We start from the raw sequence: 17,925 nt of genomic DNA on the forward strand, positions 1-17,925 counted from the left end.
TGGGCTGCACTTGCGTTGCACCAGGGCGGAGCGCGGCCGCGACGGGGCGGGCGGACTCGCGAGCGCTGAGAGCCGGCCTCGGGTCCTCGGCCCCTGGCGCTCCAACCCCCATCTTGACCCCCACCCGGCCCGGGACACCAACTCCGACCCGGCCCGGCCCGGCCCCCGCCCCCGCCCCCCGGGCCGATGGACTACTCCTACCTCAATTCGTACGACTCGTGCGTGGCGGCCATGGAGGCGTCCGCCTACGGCGACTTCGGCGCCTGCAGCCAGCCCGGCGGCTTCCAGTACAGTCCCCTGCGGCCCGCCTTCCCCGCGGCCGGGCCTCCCTGCCCCGCGCTCGGCTCCTCGAACTGCGCGCTTGGCGCTCTACGCGACCATCAGCCTGCGCCCTACTCGGCAGGTGAGCCCATCCCCGGTACAACCCTCCTTCCAAATCCTACAGCACCCCTAGCCCCTGCCCTACTCGGCTAGTGGTTGCGACTGTCCCCCACAGCCGCCACAATCTCTGCCCTAGCCAGACCCTCCAACTCCCCGCGGGATCCACAGTCCCTCGTGTAAGACGGGGTTCCCTAGGCAGAGTTGAGCCCCACCCTCTCCTCCTTCCCGTTCCTCTTCTCGCTGCCGTATCCCTATCCCGTGCTCTTTAGGTCAAGGAAATAGATCCCCAGTGTAGCCCCAGGCTCCTCACCAGGCCCTCCCCTGCCCATCTGCAAAGACTGACCACTAAATCTCTCCATGCCCTGTATCCTTGGAAAATGCTCTTGGCTCAGGCCAATAAGACCTCCCATCCTTATCATTCCCACCCCGCTTCATGCCCGACCCCCAGCATGGACCCCTGCGGCAGACGAGCTGCCCAGCTGGGAGCCTTCCCAGAGCCCCAGCACCATCAAAGCCCCTACTGCCTGGTTTTGAACCCATCAGAGCCCCAGCACCATCAAGCCCCCACTGCCTGGTTTTGAACCCATCCTACCTGTGCCCAAACCCTCTTGCACTACTGAAAGCCATTCTGTGGCCAGAAGAAAAGGATGCTCAGGTCATTGAGCAACTTTCATTTCCCCATGCCTCCTGGAGATTCTCCCAGCTAGAGTACTGCAGAACCCAGAAGCAGCCCCATGCAATACCCAAGCCTCCTGATCCAAGACCCCATCTGAACCTTCAACCTCGTGGAGCCTCTTAGCCACCCCCATTGCTCCAGTTAGAGTTCAAGCTGCCCCACCCATTCTCCTTATCGTTTTCCTTCCTGGGAAGACCACCGGGACCCAGTAGAAGATTGGGACCTGTGTGTGGGGGAGGGATGGTGAGAGAGACCTGGATTTGGAGAAGTGAGAACCAGAGAGATGGAGTCAGAAACTGGAACGGGGATGGGGAGATTGGGTACTCTGGGTCATATGCAGATGGGGACTGGGGAGCTGGAAACAGGAAATGGGGAGATGGGCCCTAGAAAGATGGAGGTCTGAGATGGAGAAGATAGGGACAGATACAGAGAGATGTGAGCAGAGATGGGAAGATTGGGGTACTTGGAAGAAATGGGGAACCAGGGTTGGGGAGATGGAGATAAAAACCAGGTGATGGGGACAGGAATTATGGGAGATGGGGACCAAGGAAGATTGAAAACAGAGATGAGAAAGATGGGGATAGGAATGGGGTGTTGGAGACAGGATTAGGGGAGATAGAGAACTAGGGAGATATGACAAAGATAAGGATATTGGGGATCCCTGGAGAACAGGGAGAACTAAACGGGGACTGGAGACAAGGATGGGGAGATAGTGTCAGAAACACTGTCTGTGGGACAATGGGTACTGGGAAGGGGTAGTTGGGAGACAGGGATGGGAAGAGTGAAGGGAAGGGTTGGCGCTGGTTTTGGGAGGAGTTGGGAGACAGAGAGAGGTGTCTGGGAGGAAGGAGGGCAAAGAGAAGATGGAGGAACCTGGGAGGGAGAAATAAGAACCCTTCTCAATGGGCACAAAGAGAAGAATGGTCCAGGAGGGGAAAGTTGCAGATAGATGTGGTTGGAGAGAGATGGAAAAGAGAGGGGGACACCTGGAAGAGAATGCGATACGAGATCGGGCTGAGGAAATGAGGCCTAGGAAGGAGAGGGGTGCAGGGTAGAGACGGCCAAATTTTTACATGTCAGAGAGTCCGTGGTAGGGCTGAAAGTAGACCCGCGGTCCGTGACTGGTTACTGGGGAGACACAGGATGTTGATGAGACCCGACAGACACCTAAGGCTAGAGTGGATAGAGCAGGACCTGAAGTCAGGCCGACTGAGGGAGAAACACACTGAGCGTCGGGTCCGGTAGACTGGCGGGAGATAGAGGGAACACTGCGGAGGGCCAACGACAGGCCAGCAGTCTGGATCCGACGATCAGATTTTGGTTCCCTCTCTGCGGCTCTTGGGCCCCAGGCCTCCCCGCGCCCCGTCCGCTTTCACACCTGCCGGCTCCACCCAGCGATAGGGAAGCCGATCCGTACTGAGAGGACCAAGCCGAGGGGCCAGGTCAGGGGCGGGGGACGGTGAGCGATCCCTCAGGGGCAGAACACAGCGGGCCGGGATCGGCCCCTCACATCCCCACCCTCGTTGATTTCCCCCCTCCTGCACACACCCGTAGTGCCCTACAAATTCTTCCCGGAGCCGTCGGGCCTGCACGAGAAGCGCAAGCAGCGGCGCATCCGCACCACGTTTACCAGCGCGCAGCTGAAGGAGCTGGAACGCGTCTTCGCCGAGACTCACTACCCCGACATTTACACGCGCGAGGAGCTGGCGCTCAAGATCGACCTTACCGAGGCTCGCGTGCAGGTGCGTGTTTGCGCGGAAGTGTGTGCGCGCGGAGCGGGGCCGGGAGGTTAGTGCCTGACACCTGGGGGTCCGAGGGACAGAGGGGCCTCACTCGGGCAGCGGGCGGGTACAGCCCGGGGGCGGCGAACTAGGACCAGGGGCCAGGGTGCAGTCTGGAGGTGATTGGGCAGGAGAGGACCGGCAGCCCCGGGAGGCGGTGGGGCCAGGCGGATCCTGAGGCCTTCGGAAGAACTGAGCTGTTCAGCCCCACGATTTCTCCTCAGTCTCCCGGGTAGGGCTGGGCACGCAGAGTGATGCTTGGGAAGCCAGAACGGAGGCCGAGTGGATAGAGGGTCAGCTCCAGGTGGCCTCGGGGCCAAACGAGGCCGAGCAGTGGGGGAAAGCCAGTCAGCGCCTCCAGGTCCCCTCTTCGGCTCTGCAACGGTGAAACCTCTGAGCCTGGAAAGCCCGGGTTCAGGGTAGGCGCAGGAGCTGGGTCGGGACGGACTTTTCGTCGATCTTACAAATCTGAGTACAGATGTTCAGCTGGCACGCCTTTACTGGAGACCCTGCACAAAAGGCTTCCCGAGTGCCCTAACCCTCTCTCCACTGCCGTGGGACGCTCCGGGGGGACCCCCGGAGCTCCTTGTAGGAAAGAACTGGGGCGAGGGCTTTGGGTGATGAGGAGAGCGAAGGCGGAGTTCCCTCCGGGAGACAGAGAACACTGGGAGGCGGCGGGATCCGCGGGTGAGCAGATCCCAAGGGGAAGAGCCTAAGGACCTGGAGGAAGGGGCTAGTGGAAGAGGGGAGGGAGGCGAGAGACGAGGAGGGGAGGGAGGCGGGAGACGAGGAGGGCAACGAGCAGAGTGGTGGAGGGGGTCAAGACTCCGAAGGCTGGTAATAATCCTGACCGGCCCCCTCCGGAAGGAGGTCTCACCGCGCCCGCCGGCCCCGGGCTGACCGGCCCCTGTGCCCGCAGGTCTGGTTCCAGAACCGCCGGGCCAAGTTCCGCAAACAGGAGCGTGCGGCCAGCGCCAAGGGTGCGGCGGGCGCGGCGGGCGCCAAAAAGGGTGAGGCGCGCTGCTCGTCTGAGGACGACGACTCCAAGGAGTCCACGTGCAGCCCCACGCCCGACAGCACCGCGTCGCTGCCGCCGCCGCCGCCTGCGCCCGGCCTGGCCAGCCCGCGCCTGAGCCCCAGCCCGCTGCCCGCCGCCCTGGGCTCCGGACCTGGAGCCGGGCCGGGGCCACAGCCGCTCAAGGGCCCGTTGTGGGCCGGCGTGGCGGGCGGTGGGGGCGGCGGACCGGGCGCAGGAGCGGCGGAGCTGCTTAAGGCTTGGCAGCCGGCGGAACCCGGGCCCGGGCCCTTCTCGGGGGTTCTGTCTTCCTTCCACCGGAAGCCCGGCCCCTCCCTGAAGACCAATCTCTTCTAGCTGCCGGCCTCTAGAGGCTCCGGGCCCGCCGCCTGAGACGCCCCTGCCCCTCCAGGATCTGACAGAGTCCCTCCTCATCCTGGCCGCCTGCCTGATGTCCCCATCTGTCCCACCCCCCACCGTGTCTGACACCTATGTGTGCCCTCCCCAGCTTTGGAGACCAAGTCAGGGCCACTCTCGTCCTCACCCACCCCTACTCAGTGGAGGGGGGTACTTTTCACTGGGCTGCCCTCCAGGAGAGCCCAGAACCCCTTCTAGCCTGGTTTTCTTCAGAACCGGAATCAAACAACACCTGCCCCTAACACAGTGCCCAAAGGTGACTTCTCAAACGGGGACAGCCCGGCTTCCTCCCCTGCCCCTGCAGCTGGCTGGGTCACTCAGCTTGGAGAGCAGTCTGCTGCTCCAGCCCTTGGGCCCACCCACACTGACCCCACCCGTGCAAAGGCTGGTCGTCATTGGGATAACGAGTGGCCTGAAGGGTCCCGCCACCAATTTCTCCCTCATGCGTCCCCTCCCATCCCCAGCCGGTCTGGCACAGAGGGCAGGCCCGTTAGATGAGTGGAGGAGCTGCCAGGGCAACGGGACAGAGGGGCTTCCTCGTTCCTGTTTTTTTGTCGTTGTTGCTGTTGTTGCTCTTTTCCTTTGAAAAACTTGTAATTTATTGAGGTGAGTTTTGCTCAATCCAAATAAAACTTAATTTATTGAAGACAGCACACCGGCAACCCTTCTGAGTACCCACGATGGGGACAGGCTACCTGCAAGAGACCGGTTCCCCTTGTGACCAGCGAGGAACCCTGAGCTGCCACACAGCCCCAGGGCAGGGCGCTACAGACCAGGAGACAAAACTAAGCAAACTGGTGCTTTATGGCCCAAATTATTCCCCCCCCCCACCTAAACCGGGCCCCCATAACATTAAAGTGCCCGCCCTCCCTAAGCCCATACAGAAAAGCTTAAATAAACCCCAGCCCAGTTCTCGGGCTATTCCTTCATTTCCGGACGGACACGCCCCAGAATGGGGGTTGGGAGAGGTCCTAGCCGAGCCCCTCCACCTGTGATTCAGGCCAGGTGGAGGGCAGCAGGAACAACGGTGAGGGTGGGGGCCCACGACGTACCCATATGGACCCCATGGCCTCCCTGGGGCTGGAGGAGGGGTCCAGAAAAGGAGGACAGCACCAGAATAACCAAGATCCTCGGTAACCACGGCAACTGACCTCCCTGGCCCTGACTCTAAAAGGTGAGGGGCAGGATGTCCTAACTAGGGCATTCCAAATGATTGGGCAGTAGGGAACGCAGATCCCCAATAAATAGGCAGAGAAGTACTGCCCCGCCCGCTCGTAACTTTTCAACTCCGGAGCCTTCAAGGGCAGGTTGAGGCGCTCAGTTCTTAGCTTCGCAGTGCCACCGCGATCACTTGCTGAGCTGCAGGGTGTCCAGAAGGAGGCGCTTGTGAGCCGGGTCCTGCACCCCAGCTTCCTCCAGATCTTCTTCGGTGATGTCGCTGTAGGGGTAAAAGACGCTGGGAGAAGGGCGAGGTGGTCCAGAGAGCCCGTAGCTCCGCCCCCGAGGCCAGCCCCACCCCCACCCCGTCCACCTCCAGCCCCGCCCCCACCTGAGAAACTCCAGGTCGTCCCAGCCATTGTGCACCAGGCCCTCCTCATAGCGCTCCAAGCCGATGGCCCGCAGCCAGGCTCCCATGCCTGCCTCGCCCAGCCCACCAGACCGCCCGACCTGCGGGCACGGAGCCTGAGGGAATAGGGCACATCAGAGAGAGCACTGAGGGTGCCTCACACACTGAAGGACCTGCACACAGCCACATTCTACCGCGTGCTCTGGGGTGGGGAGAGAGGCCGGGAGCGGGGCTGATTCATATGACCTCCAACTCCTCCCCAGTGCCCAGCTCAGGGCAGAGGCAACACCACTGAGTGCTGAATGAAGTAAAAGTATACCACGACCCATGGGCCAGCACACACCGACAGCCACCCCTGGTGCACATACCTCTTCTGCCAGGTCCTCCTGAATGCTCTCTCGGATGCGAGGTGGAGGGAAGCTGAGAGGCCGGCCATAGTCTGAGGGCAGTCCCCGGGGCGGCTGCAGCTCCAGGGGTCCTGGCAGGAGCACGGAGCGGCCAGGCCCAGCAGGAGCGTAGTCCACCTCACTCAGTGTCTTGGCCATCTGCAGCACTGAGCAGGAGCGGTCATCCCCACTGGCTGCCTCCCCCAGGAAAGTGCTGGTGGGTGAGGGGCCTGGGGGCAGTGGGGGTCTTGGATGGGCCTTGGGAGGTGGTGGGCCACGGGCCTCACCCGCACTGCGGCCCCGGATCACTGGCCCTGGCAAAGGATCCAGGCTGGGGGGCAGGAAGATGGCCGAATCCGGCAGAGGTGGGGGTGGAAAGTCTGGAGGGGGCAGTGTGCCCCCAGCCTCTTCATCTGATGAGCTTCCCTCTCCCACACGGGGAGGCCGGTGGCGCCCAAGCTGCGGAGCAGGCACTGTGATGGCCACTTTGTTCTTGGTGGCAGGTGGGACAGGGGCCCTGGCAGGCGAGGGTGGCTCCGGGGGCAGCAGCTGGTGTGGGACCCCTTCAAGGACGTAGTAAGCAGGGTTATTGAAGCTGTTCTTGGGTGAGGGCGCCACCACCCCTTCCAGCTCTGGAGTGCCCTCTGGCTTCAACCTGGGTTTGGGAGCAGAATAACTAAATCAGGACCCAGCAACCCAAAGGGAAGGCGGTGGGTGGGTGCAGTGGAAGGAGAACTGGACTGCGAGTCAGGAGACGTAAGCCCCTGGTCCTAGACTTGCACGTGACCTTGAGCACATCACTTTCCCTCTCTGTCCCTTGGGGTCCTCATCTCTAAAACTGGGGAGACAGGGGAGTTGAATGGATAACCCCTAAGCTTCCTTGCCTAACTCGCTAAGATTCTGCAATCTTTTTTGATTTTGTAACGGTGAAAGCTGAGCGTAAATGGGTGAAAACAGAGGCCAGAAGGCAGGACAATAAAAGCCTTCAATGAGAATGACCAGCCAGATTCGGAAAGCCTCTGAAGGCATCTGAGGCCGATCTACTGGGGAATCTTACTCAGGGATTCAGGTTAGTTTTACTCAAGCCTGGAGATAAAACCAAGGTGACTGATAACAGCTGTAGATGACTGAAAACACACCAGCAGTTTTTATTTACGTTCAAGTAACAATTGGATATAATTAAAAAGCAAGCCTCACTTTCCCAAAGTATAATCCACAGAATACTACAGTTGACCATTGAACAACACGGGCTTGAACTGCACGGGTCCACTCATACACAGATATTTTTCAGTACTGCAGCGCTACATGATCTACAATCCACAATGGTTGAACCCGTGGATGTGGAACTGCAGATACGGAAGAACTGGGGATACAGAGGGATGACTCTAAGTTATACACCCCTAACCCCTGCCATGTTCAAGGGTCAACTGTAGTGGCCGATGGCCCGCAGCCAGGCTCCCATGCCTGCCTCGCCCAGCCCACCAGACCGCCCGACCTGCGGGCACGGAGCCTGAGGGAATAGGGCACATCAGAGAGAGCACTGAGGGTGCCTCACACACTGAAGGACCTGCACACAGCCACATTCTACCGCGTGCTCTGGGGTGGGGAGAGAGGCCGGGAGCGGGGCTGATTCATATGACCTCCAACTCCTCCCCAGTGCCCAGCTCAGGGCAGAGGCAACACCACTGAGTGCTGAATGAAGTAAAAGTATACCACGACCCATGGGCCAGCACACACCGACAGCCACCCCTGGTGCACATACCTCTTCTGCCAGGTCCTCCTGAATGCTCTCTCGGATGCGAGGTGGAGGGAAGCTGAGAGGCCGGCCATAGTCTGAGGGCAGTCCCCGGGGCGGCTGCAGCTCCAGGGGTCCTGGCAGGAGCACGGAGCGGCCAGGCCCAGCAGGAGCGTAGTCCACCTCACTCAGTGTCTTGGCCATCTGCAGCACTGAGCAGGAGCGGTCATCCCCACTGGCTGCCTCCCCCAGGAAAGTGCTGGTGGGTGAGGGGCCTGGGGGCAGTGGGGGTCTTGGATGGGCCTTGGGAGGTGGTGGGCCACGGGCCTCACCCGCACTGCGGCCCCGGATCACTGGCCCTGGCAAAGGATCCAGGCTGGGGGGCAGGAAGATGGCCGAATCCGGCAGAGGTGGGGGTGGAAAGTCTGGAGGGGGCAGTGTGCCCCCAGCCTCTTCATCTGATGAGCTTCCCTCTCCCACACGGGGAGGCCGGTGGCGCCCAAGCTGCGGAGCAGGCACTGTGATGGCCACTTTGTTCTTGGTGGCAGGTGGGACAGGGGCCCTGGCAGGCGAGGGTGGCTCCGGGGGCAGCAGCTGGTGTGGGACCCCTTCAAGGACGTAGTAAGCAGGGTTATTGAAGCTGTTCTTGGGTGAGGGCGCCACCACCCCTTCCAGCTCTGGAGTGCCCTCTGGCTTCAACCTGGGTTTGGGAGCAGAATAACTAAATCAGGACCCAGCAACCCAAAGGGAAGGCGGTGGGTGGGTGCAGTGGAAGGAGAACTGGACTGCGAGTCAGGAGACGTAAGCCCCTGGTCCTAGACTTGCACGTGACCTTGAGCACATCACTTTCCCTCTCTGTCCCTTGGGGTCCTCATCTCTAAAACTGGGGAGACAGGGGAGTTGAATGGATAACCCCTAAGCTTCCTTGCCTAACTCGCTAAGATTCTGCAATCTTTTTTGATTTTGTAACGGTGAAAGCTGAGCGTAAATGGGTGAAAACAGAGGCCAGAAGGCAGGACAATAAAAGCCTTCAATGAGAATGACCAGCCAGATTCGGAAAGCCTCTGAAGGCATCTGAGGCCGATCTACTGGGGAATCTTACTCAGGGATTCAGGTTAGTTTTACTCAAGCCTGGAGATAAAACCAAGGTGACTGATAACAGCTGTAGATGACTGAAAACACACCAGCAGTTTTTATTTACGTTCAAGTAACAATTGGATATAATTAAAAAGCAAGCCTCACTTTCCCAAAGTATAATCCACAGAATACTACAGTTGACCATTGAACAACACGGGCTTGAACTGCACGGGTCCACTCATACACAGATATTTTTCAGTACTGCAGCGCTACATGATCTACAATCCACAATGGTTGAACCCGTGGATGTGGAACTGCAGATACGGAAGAACTGGGGATACAGAGGGATGACTCTAAGTTATACACCCCTAACCCCTGCCATGTTCAAGGGTCAACTGTAGTGCCCCAGGATGTTAATAGTTATTGCATGGAAAAGTTTCCTGGCCCATTAAGTTTGGGAAACTATATTCAACAGAGTTGAAAAAGGATTTCCTTCCTGTCCACATGCTCAGAGCTTTTGCTGATACTATTGTGCACTGGGAATACCTAAGAAAAGAATCTAGCAACAACCATTTCCCAAACTCATTTGACAACAAACCAGTTACCAGTGGGGGCATCTTGTAGGACAGTGGTCCATAGAACGCCCCTAGGGAAATTCGTGCTGAGACGAAGGCCTATCCCCAAACAGAAGGCTCAAGTTAAGTGTTTACACAGAGGGAGCTGTTGCAGAAACAATTTCTGATTCTATTTTTTAAGGCAGGATTGAGAGGAAAGGCTGACTGTGCTCCCTTTGACCAGAGAGCCACACCTTCAGGAGGCCTGGCTGGCCAGTGGCCACAAGCGTAGGGCCCTGGCACCTCCGGCCATGCGGCAGCAGAGCAGCCAAGCAGCAGATGATCCCCAAGCTGGCCCTGAGAGCCACGCACCGCGATGGATGAAGTCGGGGGTGACAGTTTCCTTCTCTCACCTGGGGGTCAAGGGCTCCTCCCGGGGAGCAGCTCGAGGTGGGGCTGGGGGCCTCCCAGTTGGTGGTGGTTTCTCTGGTTCTTCAAATAACTTGGAGAGTGGACAGGAGGCCTCTGTGGAGGCTGGCTTGCGGCTCCCTGACCTGCCAGGGGTGCACAGGGGAGGAGAGGTGAAGTAGGGGCTGACCAAGAGCCCCCGGGCACCCCTCACGTAGCACACCACACAGCCCCAGCTCACCTGGGCTCCTGGCTGCCTCGGGACACAGAGGGGGCTTTGCTCTTTGCTCCTGCCTCATCCTTATCAATGCTGATCCACTCTGGGGGAGGAAGGGAAAGGAGACTCAGAGGAGACTTGGTGTCCTGCATCCCACAGACACCCCAGTGGGCTGCTAGCCCCTTCCCAGCTACTCCTTAGGGCAGGCCCACCCCCAGACCTGGCTGCAGAACTGCCAAATGTTCCAGGGATTCCAACATGCCCTCCCTGCAGCCCTGGTCCTCCCCTCCTAGACCCACCCACACCACCCCGTCTTATGCCCCACACCCCTCCCAATGGGGCCCCCACCATAGAGTCGCTCACGGGTGCCCAGGCGCTCTGTGGGCACCCGCACCTTCATGGAGCCACGGATGTTGCCTGTCTCCTCGCCGCGGTGGGACAGGAAGGTCAGGAACTGCTGGGCCGTGCTGCCAATCATGGACTTGAGCGCTACCACGCACTCCCCTGAAGGGCAAATGGAGCAGACCAGCAGACTGCCAAGCCTTTCTAGGGCCCTGCCCGGCTTTCTGTGCCCCTTGGCCCCCCTCGATCCTCACCATAGGATTCGTAGCCGTCCATGGACTTGACCGTGAGCAGGAGGTGCTGGTCCTGCAGGTACTCGATGTCAGCCAGAATGGGCTTGAGCTGGGGCGCAGAGAGGCCCAGTGAGGAACAAAGGCCCACCCACCCCTTCCTGCCACACCACCACTCACCGCACCCTCAAGCTCATCCATGCTCACTCCCGTCCACTCTTAGGAAAGATCCTAATCCATAAGACACAGTCCTGCATGGGCCTCTCAGAGCACTTAACAGCCCTGTAATTAATTAATTTTCTGCATCAGCAATGACCAACACAGGACCTGATGTTTAGCAAAGGCTCAAGAGCTATTCATTGAATGAATGAATGAACCAGCTGCAACTTGGCTTCCCCCACTCCCCCAAACAGAGCACGTGCCCTCATCCTCACTCACGCCCACCCCACACACAAGCCCATGCTGCCGGCTCTGCCCGCCCTCCCAGTCAGGCTCCAGGTGGCGCTCTGCTGCACCTCCCTCTCTGTGTCCTCACCCACAAGCCTCACCGTGGGCAGCTGGCGTGAGGACCACTGCACCTTGAGGAAGTTGATGTTGTCACTGCTCTGGGCATCATTTTCAAAGCTCTTCTTGTACTCTGGGTGGGGGTGGGGGACACCCAACTGAGCGCCACCTCTCAGCTTCCCTTCTAACTAGAGGGCTGACCACTCTGGGCACCTCGGGCCTCCCATACCCTGTGGCCCACACCCAGCCCTGGGCCCCGCCTCTGACCCTCCAGGCAGGTGGAGTAGAACTCAATGAAGAACTTGGTGCGGCTGGCTGTCTTCACAATGGCCTCGATGCTCTCAAACTCGATGTAGGCCTGGTCTGAGGTCTTTGAGAGCCCTGAGGGGCAAAGGGAGGAATATAGACAGGAGGGCTGAGAGGGTGGCAGAAGGAACGGGACAGAGAGACTGAGTGCTGGGACAGGGAATCAGCAGCCCTGGCAGAGCAGGAGGGAAGGCCAGGAGGGGCCTCCTCCATCCCAAGCAACCAGCAGCGAGACCCCAAAGCTCAGACCTGGGACTGGGACAAACAGACAACCCAAGATGAAAGACCATCTGAGAGAGGGCCAGGGACCAGAATGCCTGCAGGATATGCCCGCCGACAACCCACCACACCACCAGGCACACTCGGGTACTCAAGTGGCCCCAGGCAGATAGACACACGTACATGTTTACGTTCACACTCTCTTGGGCATGTACCTCCTGTGATGACCCAGGCAACACAGACACCCTCACACATCACACATTCAGAAACATTCCTACATGTACATGTAAACACCCAAACACACACACACACACATTTAGATGTATTCAAGCCTATGCACATCCCCAGGCCAGCACCTGCAGCCACCCAGATGGATGCCACACCCACAAGCACATCCAGAATAGCCACCTTTCTTGGAGATGAACTGAGAGGTAACTCCAACCTCAAATGTCCCAAACACGGGGGAGTGGTCGCTGGTGACGATGTCATCTGTGCAACCTGGGGAGGGGAGTAGGAATGAGGGCTCAGGGGAAAGCTCCTTATTCTCTGCTGGCACTTCCCAAAGCTGAGGCAGAGTTGGGTCAGTGACCACCCAGGATCACCCATCACCCTGTCTGGGAGGCTCTGACCATAGGAATTGCAGATGATGTGGGTCTCGGGATAGGACTTCCAGAGAATCCGGTCACACCATGAAGGCACGTTGGTCCGGACCTGGGGCAGGGGATGGCAACATGGTCAGAGGTCAGCTGGGGCCCCACCACAGTGGCCCCAGCGCCCACCTCCTTCCTTGGATCCTCACAACGTGCAGGAGCACCCCTGAGGCCCCAAAAGGGGCCACGGAAGCTGGAGCGGTAAGTGCAGAGGCCTGGACCCTTGACCCCACACACACTCTTGATTCACTGCAGCCCTGGGGGGTCTCCCCAGGCCCAGCTCCTTCTCTTCACTCACCCCAGTTGGCTTCTGCTTGTGCCAGGCGTATGTGTCCCGGGAACCCCGCTCATAGCGGTAGGTGGGTGGGAAGGAGATCTCTTCCTCACCTAGGGAAGGCGGGGGATGGAGGAGTCAGGGCCCGGAAGACCCAGGGATACCACAAGGATCCTGGCCCTCAGGGACCCCCTGCCGGGCCCACACTCACTGAATCGAAGGAAAACCTTGTGCTTTTCCCGCTCCAGGTTGAGCTGGTCCACCCTGAGCAGGGGCTCAAACTCCTTCCTGCTCGCCCTCGAGCCAAAGCCAGAGGTGAGAGCCCACCTGGCCCCCAGCCCAGCCTCCCTACCAGCCACCTGCCGGGCCCTGCTCACACCTGTATATCCATGTCAAGGCGGTAGTTGAGGTCCCCGAACCAGAAGAGGTGAGTGAAACGCAGAGAGATGTCAAAGGCACTGAGCTGCCGGTCACCCAGTGAGAGCAGCCGCAGGATGTCCAGGTAGTTCTGGTTCCGTCTACAGTGGGGGTGGGGGGAAGGCCTCCAGGGTCAGGTGTCAGGGACAGGCATGAAGGTAAGACATCTCTGGCTGGGGTCAGGGATGGGCCAGGGATCAGGGTCCCAGGGGACAGAGGAAGGAACTGGGGACAAGGTCAAAGTCAGGGAGAGACAGAGGGGTCCTGAGTTGAGGTAAGGAAGAAGGGGGCCTTGGGGGACAGGGATGTAGGATGTACTATAGACTAGGATATGGGAAAAGGAATAGGTCTTTGGCGAAGAGAGGATGAGACTAAAGAGACAGTTGAGAGGGTGCCCCCTCACCGGGCAGTCTTCTCATTTCCCGAGGTGAGGTGGCAATTCACAAAGCCAAACGAGGTGCCATTGAACATGAAGGAGACACCCACGGCCCCCTTGTTTCCTGTCAGGGCAACAGAAGAAGGCCTGAGTCACCCCCCGTGGGCTCCCGACTCTCCCCTCTGCCTGTCTAAGCAGCAGTGGGAAGATCCTCCCGACTTCCCCACATACCATGAGGCAGGCAGGCCCCCGCACACACACCCACGCCTTCCCAGGGATCCACACGGGGCACATGCAGCCCCATCTGGATGGCCTGGGTCTGTCGGCATGTGTGAACAGAGAGCCCCTGCAGATCACAGGGAACCCCAATGGTGAAGCTGCAAGAACCTGCAGATTCTGAGCAGAATCTATCCTGAGGGACCACTGGCCTGCAAACAGGGAGACCTGGGCACTATGCTAGGTGCCGGGCTCTACCACGTACTAGCTGTGTGACCTTGGACAGCTCACTTGACCACTCTGGGCCTGAGTTTTATCATCTAAGAAATGGAGGTAATTTTCCTGGCCCTGCCTTCCTGGTGGGGCTGGAAGAGATTTAGAATACGAACATGCTTTGCAAAGTTCAAAGAGTTCTATAGATGGGAAAACTGAGACTACCCAAAACGGGGAGACCCTGGACCCTGGGCTGGAGAGGAAGCAAGAAGCGTGGACAGTGGGACCCCACCCTCCCTACTCACCCAGGGTATTGGCGATGCCGGTCTTCACGCTGGATGTACTGACGTGGCTGATGCGGTTCTCATGCTCTGGCTTGACCAGCACAGCCACCTTGATGTTCCACAGTGACTGCATGGCAATCTGGGGAGGGGGTGCGGGGTCACCCCTGCCCCGAGCTGGGCCACTGTCCACATCTCCCCCACCCCGCCCAGCCCATACTACAGACTGTTCTGGAAGTCACAAAATAGGAAGAGCTGCCACCCTTTTTTCCTGAGGGACCAGAGAGAAAGAGCCCTTCCCATAGCATAAAGGACTCCAGTTAAACTCCCTAAAGGATATGCCCAGGGACCAGAGGGAGAGCTCTCCAGGGTCGTGCGTGAGGTCAAGCAGGATAGTTGGGGGCAGTGTGTGAGGAGGCGGGCTGGACAAGAGGATGACCCTCACCGGGCGGTAATCCAGATCTGTGAGCTCCTTGAGGCTCCCGCGGAGCAGGTCCAGCCACTCGCGGTCGCCCACCGAGTTCTCCTGGGTCCCAAAAACATAGATGTCATGGGGTATGGTCACTGTGACCTCATCCAGGGTCTTCCCCAGACCCTTCGATGTGAACCAAGATGTCACATTTTTTGGAGGCGGCACACTTCCTGCAGGGGGAGTGGATGCAGGTGGTCAGGCCCCTGCATGGGGCCCTTCCTCTCTCCCACCCCAGCCCCTGCACGGGCCTGACCCATGTTCCAGGTGCCTATGAAGACGGAGATCATGTCGGGCTCATCCTGCTTGGAGTGCTTATTCTTCATGAGCTGCAGCAGCTGGCAGAAGGCCTCCCGCTTCTGGGGGGACAGCAGCCAGTCAGGGGCAGGTGGGTGGCCAGGAAACCCCCTTCCACGGGGACACCCTGTTAGGTGGCAAGTCCAGGAGGAGACGGACATGCCTCTCCGGCTCACCACCATACACCCACTCCTCAAGCATACAACAAGTGCTCAGTAAACGTTCACTGAATGAATATTTGAATCCACCCTCAGGCTGCCCACTCTCAGTATACACATTCTCTGCTCCGTCAGAACTGCCCCCACCACAAGGGATGGCGTGCCTATATCATGTGTTCCCTCTCTTCCCATCCAGCAGGGACTCCTGCAGCCCCCAGTGGTCTGGCCCACCGGCTGCTCACCCGGGCGCTGACAAAGATGAAGTCCTTGCGCTGTGTCCGGTCCTTCTCTTTCTCAAACACGACGCCCAACTTGTTCTGGACCCGCTGGGACTTAATGAGCTGGCGGACTAGGGGATGGAGGATGGGTCACACCAGCCTGTGCCCTGAGGCCCAGGGGCACAGCACGCCCCCCCCCCCATCCCAGGCTGGGCCCTGGCTCACTGCGGTCGTGCGTGAAGGTCGTCCAGTCCTCCTGCGAGTCCCGCTGTCTCCGCAGCAGCACCAGCCGCCCACCCTCCACGTCCACACTCAGCGTGAACTTCTGTGACTTCCCAATCTTGGTCAGGTCACCCAGGGTCACATCCAGCTTCACCTACAGGCCAGGAGGTAGAGGGGCTGCTGAAAAGACCTGGGGGCAGGCAGCACCCCCTTCACCTCCACCCGCTCTTTGCCCTGTGAGGTTCCCCCCCGCCCCCCCACCATGTACCTCAAAGGCCTGCACGGGGATGGTCTTGGCCTTACGTGTGGATGGCTGCAGCGGGGTCGGGGGTGCTGTGGAACTCATGTCCTGTAGGGCCTTCAGGGCCTGGAGGGGGCAAGGACAGGGCAAGGTTAGGAGCCTTGTCGAGGGCTGGGGCAGGGAGGGACACGGCTGATGTGGGGTTCAGTGCTAAACTACAGATTCAGGGTTCAGATCAGTTACAGCAACACAAGTGGCCAGGGACCGGTGAGTGGGTCAGGGATCAGAGGTCAGGGGTCGGGGCACCTTCTTCTGGATGCCTGACAGGAAGTCCTTTAGCACTGACAGCTTTAGCACCAGGCTCTCTAGTTCCTGCTCCCCAGTCTGTGGTGGGTTCTGCGGGGAGAAAGAATAAGGCTCATCCGTGAGGCCACCAAGCACCCCACTCAGTGCCAGAACATGAACCCACTCCCCAGAGGTCTCTCCACAATCCCACCTGCTGCTGCAAAAGGCGGGTCACCATGGGCGAGCTCTGCTGGTCAAACACCTTGGACAGGATCTCCAGGCCTGACAGGACTTTGTCCACCTCACTATGGGAAACATCAGGTCAGAACTCCCCACCCCGACCCAAGTATAGGGAAGAGGGGCTGAGTGTGTAGCTTCAGCCGCCACCGAGAGGATACAAGGGTTCAGGTGAGGAAAAGTCAGGAGGCAATAGCTGGTTCCTGGTTCAGGGCCAGAGGTCAAAGGCCAGGGCATTTGTGTAGCAAGGCAGCAGGAGAGGACAGGTGAGAGGTAAGGGTGCAGCGCGTGGAGCTGGATGTCCCAGGTACCTGTGCAGCCTCCGGCATGAGGTGGCGAGGGTGCGGGTGAGGTGCGGCAGGTTGCTGGCTCCACCCCGCACAGCCTCCAGATCCAGCCCGTAGCTACCCTTCAGGTACTCGTGCGAGACAGTGCTCAGCCCATTGGGAGCACTTCAGGAGGGGTTAAGAAGTCAGTGGAGGCCCCGCTGACCCTGTCCCAGCAACCCCACCCCATTCCTAGAGGAGACGGTACAGGTGGCAGTCGTAGTACGACAGGCCAGGGTATCCGCCTCTGGGGCTGAGACAGGGCGGGGGTCCCTGGGGAGGGCTGGGGGCTTAAAGGTCTTCCCACCTTCGGTGAGGACACAGTTCTCAGAGAAGAAAGGGACTTCCTGCTCAGGAGGGGGTTGGGGTCTCACCTCTCAGCAGCCGGAGTCGTGGGGGTCTCAGGGGCTGGCAGGGGGCTGCTGGGCCCGAGGGGGGCAGAAATGCTGGTAGAGCCAGAGCGCGGGGGCAGTGGGGGCTTCTCATCCTCCCCATCTGTGGACAGGGGCCAGTGGGCAGCGGTGTGAGCCCCCTGCCCTCAGTGAAGTACGGGGGACACGACGGCTGTCAGAGACTTGCGTGGAAAGGGCTAAAGGGCCCAGGCACCATGGAGAGTGGCAGCGGGCTTCAGGGGAGTCAGGCTGAGAAGATGGGTTGGGAAGTCGCAGGTAATAGCCAGGGATGGGGGCAGGGAAGGCATTCGTACATTGCACCCCCCGGGCAGCACCTGAGGCATCGCGGTCATCAGGCAGGTCTGGCTCTCGCTCCCGCTCCACAGGCAGAAGCAGGGCACACACCAGGCCCTGGTTGGGCTGGGCGTACAGGCCGATGAGCTCCCCCAGGGTCTGGAAGCGGCGCACAGGCACACCCTGCGAGGTCTGCAGGCCAGCAAGAGTGGGAGAAGCGTCAATCAGCTGGTCCCAAACCTTAGGCTGGAATCAAGGTCAGGGGCCGGGGTCTAAGGTCCTACCTGCACGGCCAGGAAATCTTCTCCATCAGGGAGAATTCGATATGTGTGCACATGCTTCTGATACCTGACAGCAGAGCAGGGGATCAGAATCTGTCACCCCCAGGCTGGGGTCTGAGTCCCAAGACCCCCTTTCCTCCTACCAACGGGCTCAGCCCCCAGGCCCCTCGTCTAGGTTTCCTTAAAGCTGTTTGCCCGGGCTGCACAGGGTTAATGGTGGGGCCAGTCTCCTCTATCCTGCTAGTGCCAAGCAGAGCAGGAAT

At 59.6% G+C, this 17,925-nt stretch overlaps 2 protein-coding genes across 2 annotated transcripts in view; one reads left to right on the forward strand and one right to left on the reverse strand.

Moving 5' to 3' along the window:
- Positions 1–8: 8 nt before the first annotated feature.
- PHOX2A (paired like homeobox 2A) lies at positions 9–4,479 on the forward strand. Its single transcript, XM_007463006.1, has 3 exons — positions 9–403; positions 2,612–2,799; positions 3,758–4,479. Exons 1-3 carry the CDS (start codon positions 187–189, stop codon positions 4,208–4,210), a joined length of 858 nt encoding a protein of 285 aa, XP_007463068.1. The 5' UTR covers positions 9–186; the 3' UTR covers positions 4,211–4,479.
- A 1,138-nt stretch (positions 4,480–5,617) lies between these two features.
- INPPL1 (inositol polyphosphate phosphatase like 1) overlaps positions 5,618–17,925 on the reverse strand; it is a 15,254-nt gene continuing 2,946 nt past the window's right edge. The window contains 27 exon segments of the mRNA XM_007463007.1: positions 5,618–5,708; positions 5,820–5,953; positions 7,986–8,658; positions 10,003–10,143; positions 10,239–10,317; positions 10,563–10,718; positions 10,811–10,898; positions 11,335–11,423; positions 11,558–11,671; positions 12,224–12,313; positions 12,445–12,526; positions 12,764–12,852; positions 12,951–13,030; positions 13,099–13,257; positions 13,560–13,656; positions 14,267–14,384; positions 14,688–14,884; positions 14,968–15,070; positions 15,409–15,515; positions 15,610–15,760; positions 15,875–15,973; positions 16,154–16,243; positions 16,344–16,437; positions 16,681–16,821; positions 17,070–17,190; positions 17,423–17,573; positions 17,666–17,729. Of these exon segments, the coding sequence (XP_007463069.1) occupies positions 5,618–5,708; positions 5,820–5,953; positions 7,986–8,658; positions 10,003–10,143; positions 10,239–10,317; positions 10,563–10,718; positions 10,811–10,898; positions 11,335–11,423; positions 11,558–11,671; positions 12,224–12,313; positions 12,445–12,526; positions 12,764–12,852; positions 12,951–13,030; positions 13,099–13,257; positions 13,560–13,656; positions 14,267–14,384; positions 14,688–14,884; positions 14,968–15,070; positions 15,409–15,515; positions 15,610–15,760; positions 15,875–15,973; positions 16,154–16,243; positions 16,344–16,437; positions 16,681–16,821; positions 17,070–17,190; positions 17,423–17,573; positions 17,666–17,729 (3,598 nt within the window).

This window comes from Lipotes vexillifer, unplaced genomic scaffold (assembly GCF_000442215.2).
Source record: "Lipotes vexillifer unplaced genomic scaffold, Lipotes_vexillifer_v1.1 scaffold557, whole genome shotgun sequence".
In the NCBI taxonomy this organism is placed as follows: domain Eukaryota; kingdom Metazoa; phylum Chordata; class Mammalia; order Artiodactyla; family Lipotidae; genus Lipotes; species Lipotes vexillifer.

Coding starts and splice junctions, on each gene's coding strand:
- PHOX2A (XM_007463006.1), top strand. CDS start 187: ATGGACTACTCCTACCTCAATTCGTACGACTCGTGCGTGGCGGCCATG. Junction 404..2,611: donor GCCTGCGCCCTACTCGGCAG/GTGAGCCCATCC, acceptor ACACACCCGTAG/TGCCCTACAAATTCTTCCCG. Junction 2,800..3,757: donor TTACCGAGGCTCGCGTGCAG/GTGCGTGTTTGC, acceptor CTGTGCCCGCAG/GTCTGGTTCCAGAACCGCCG.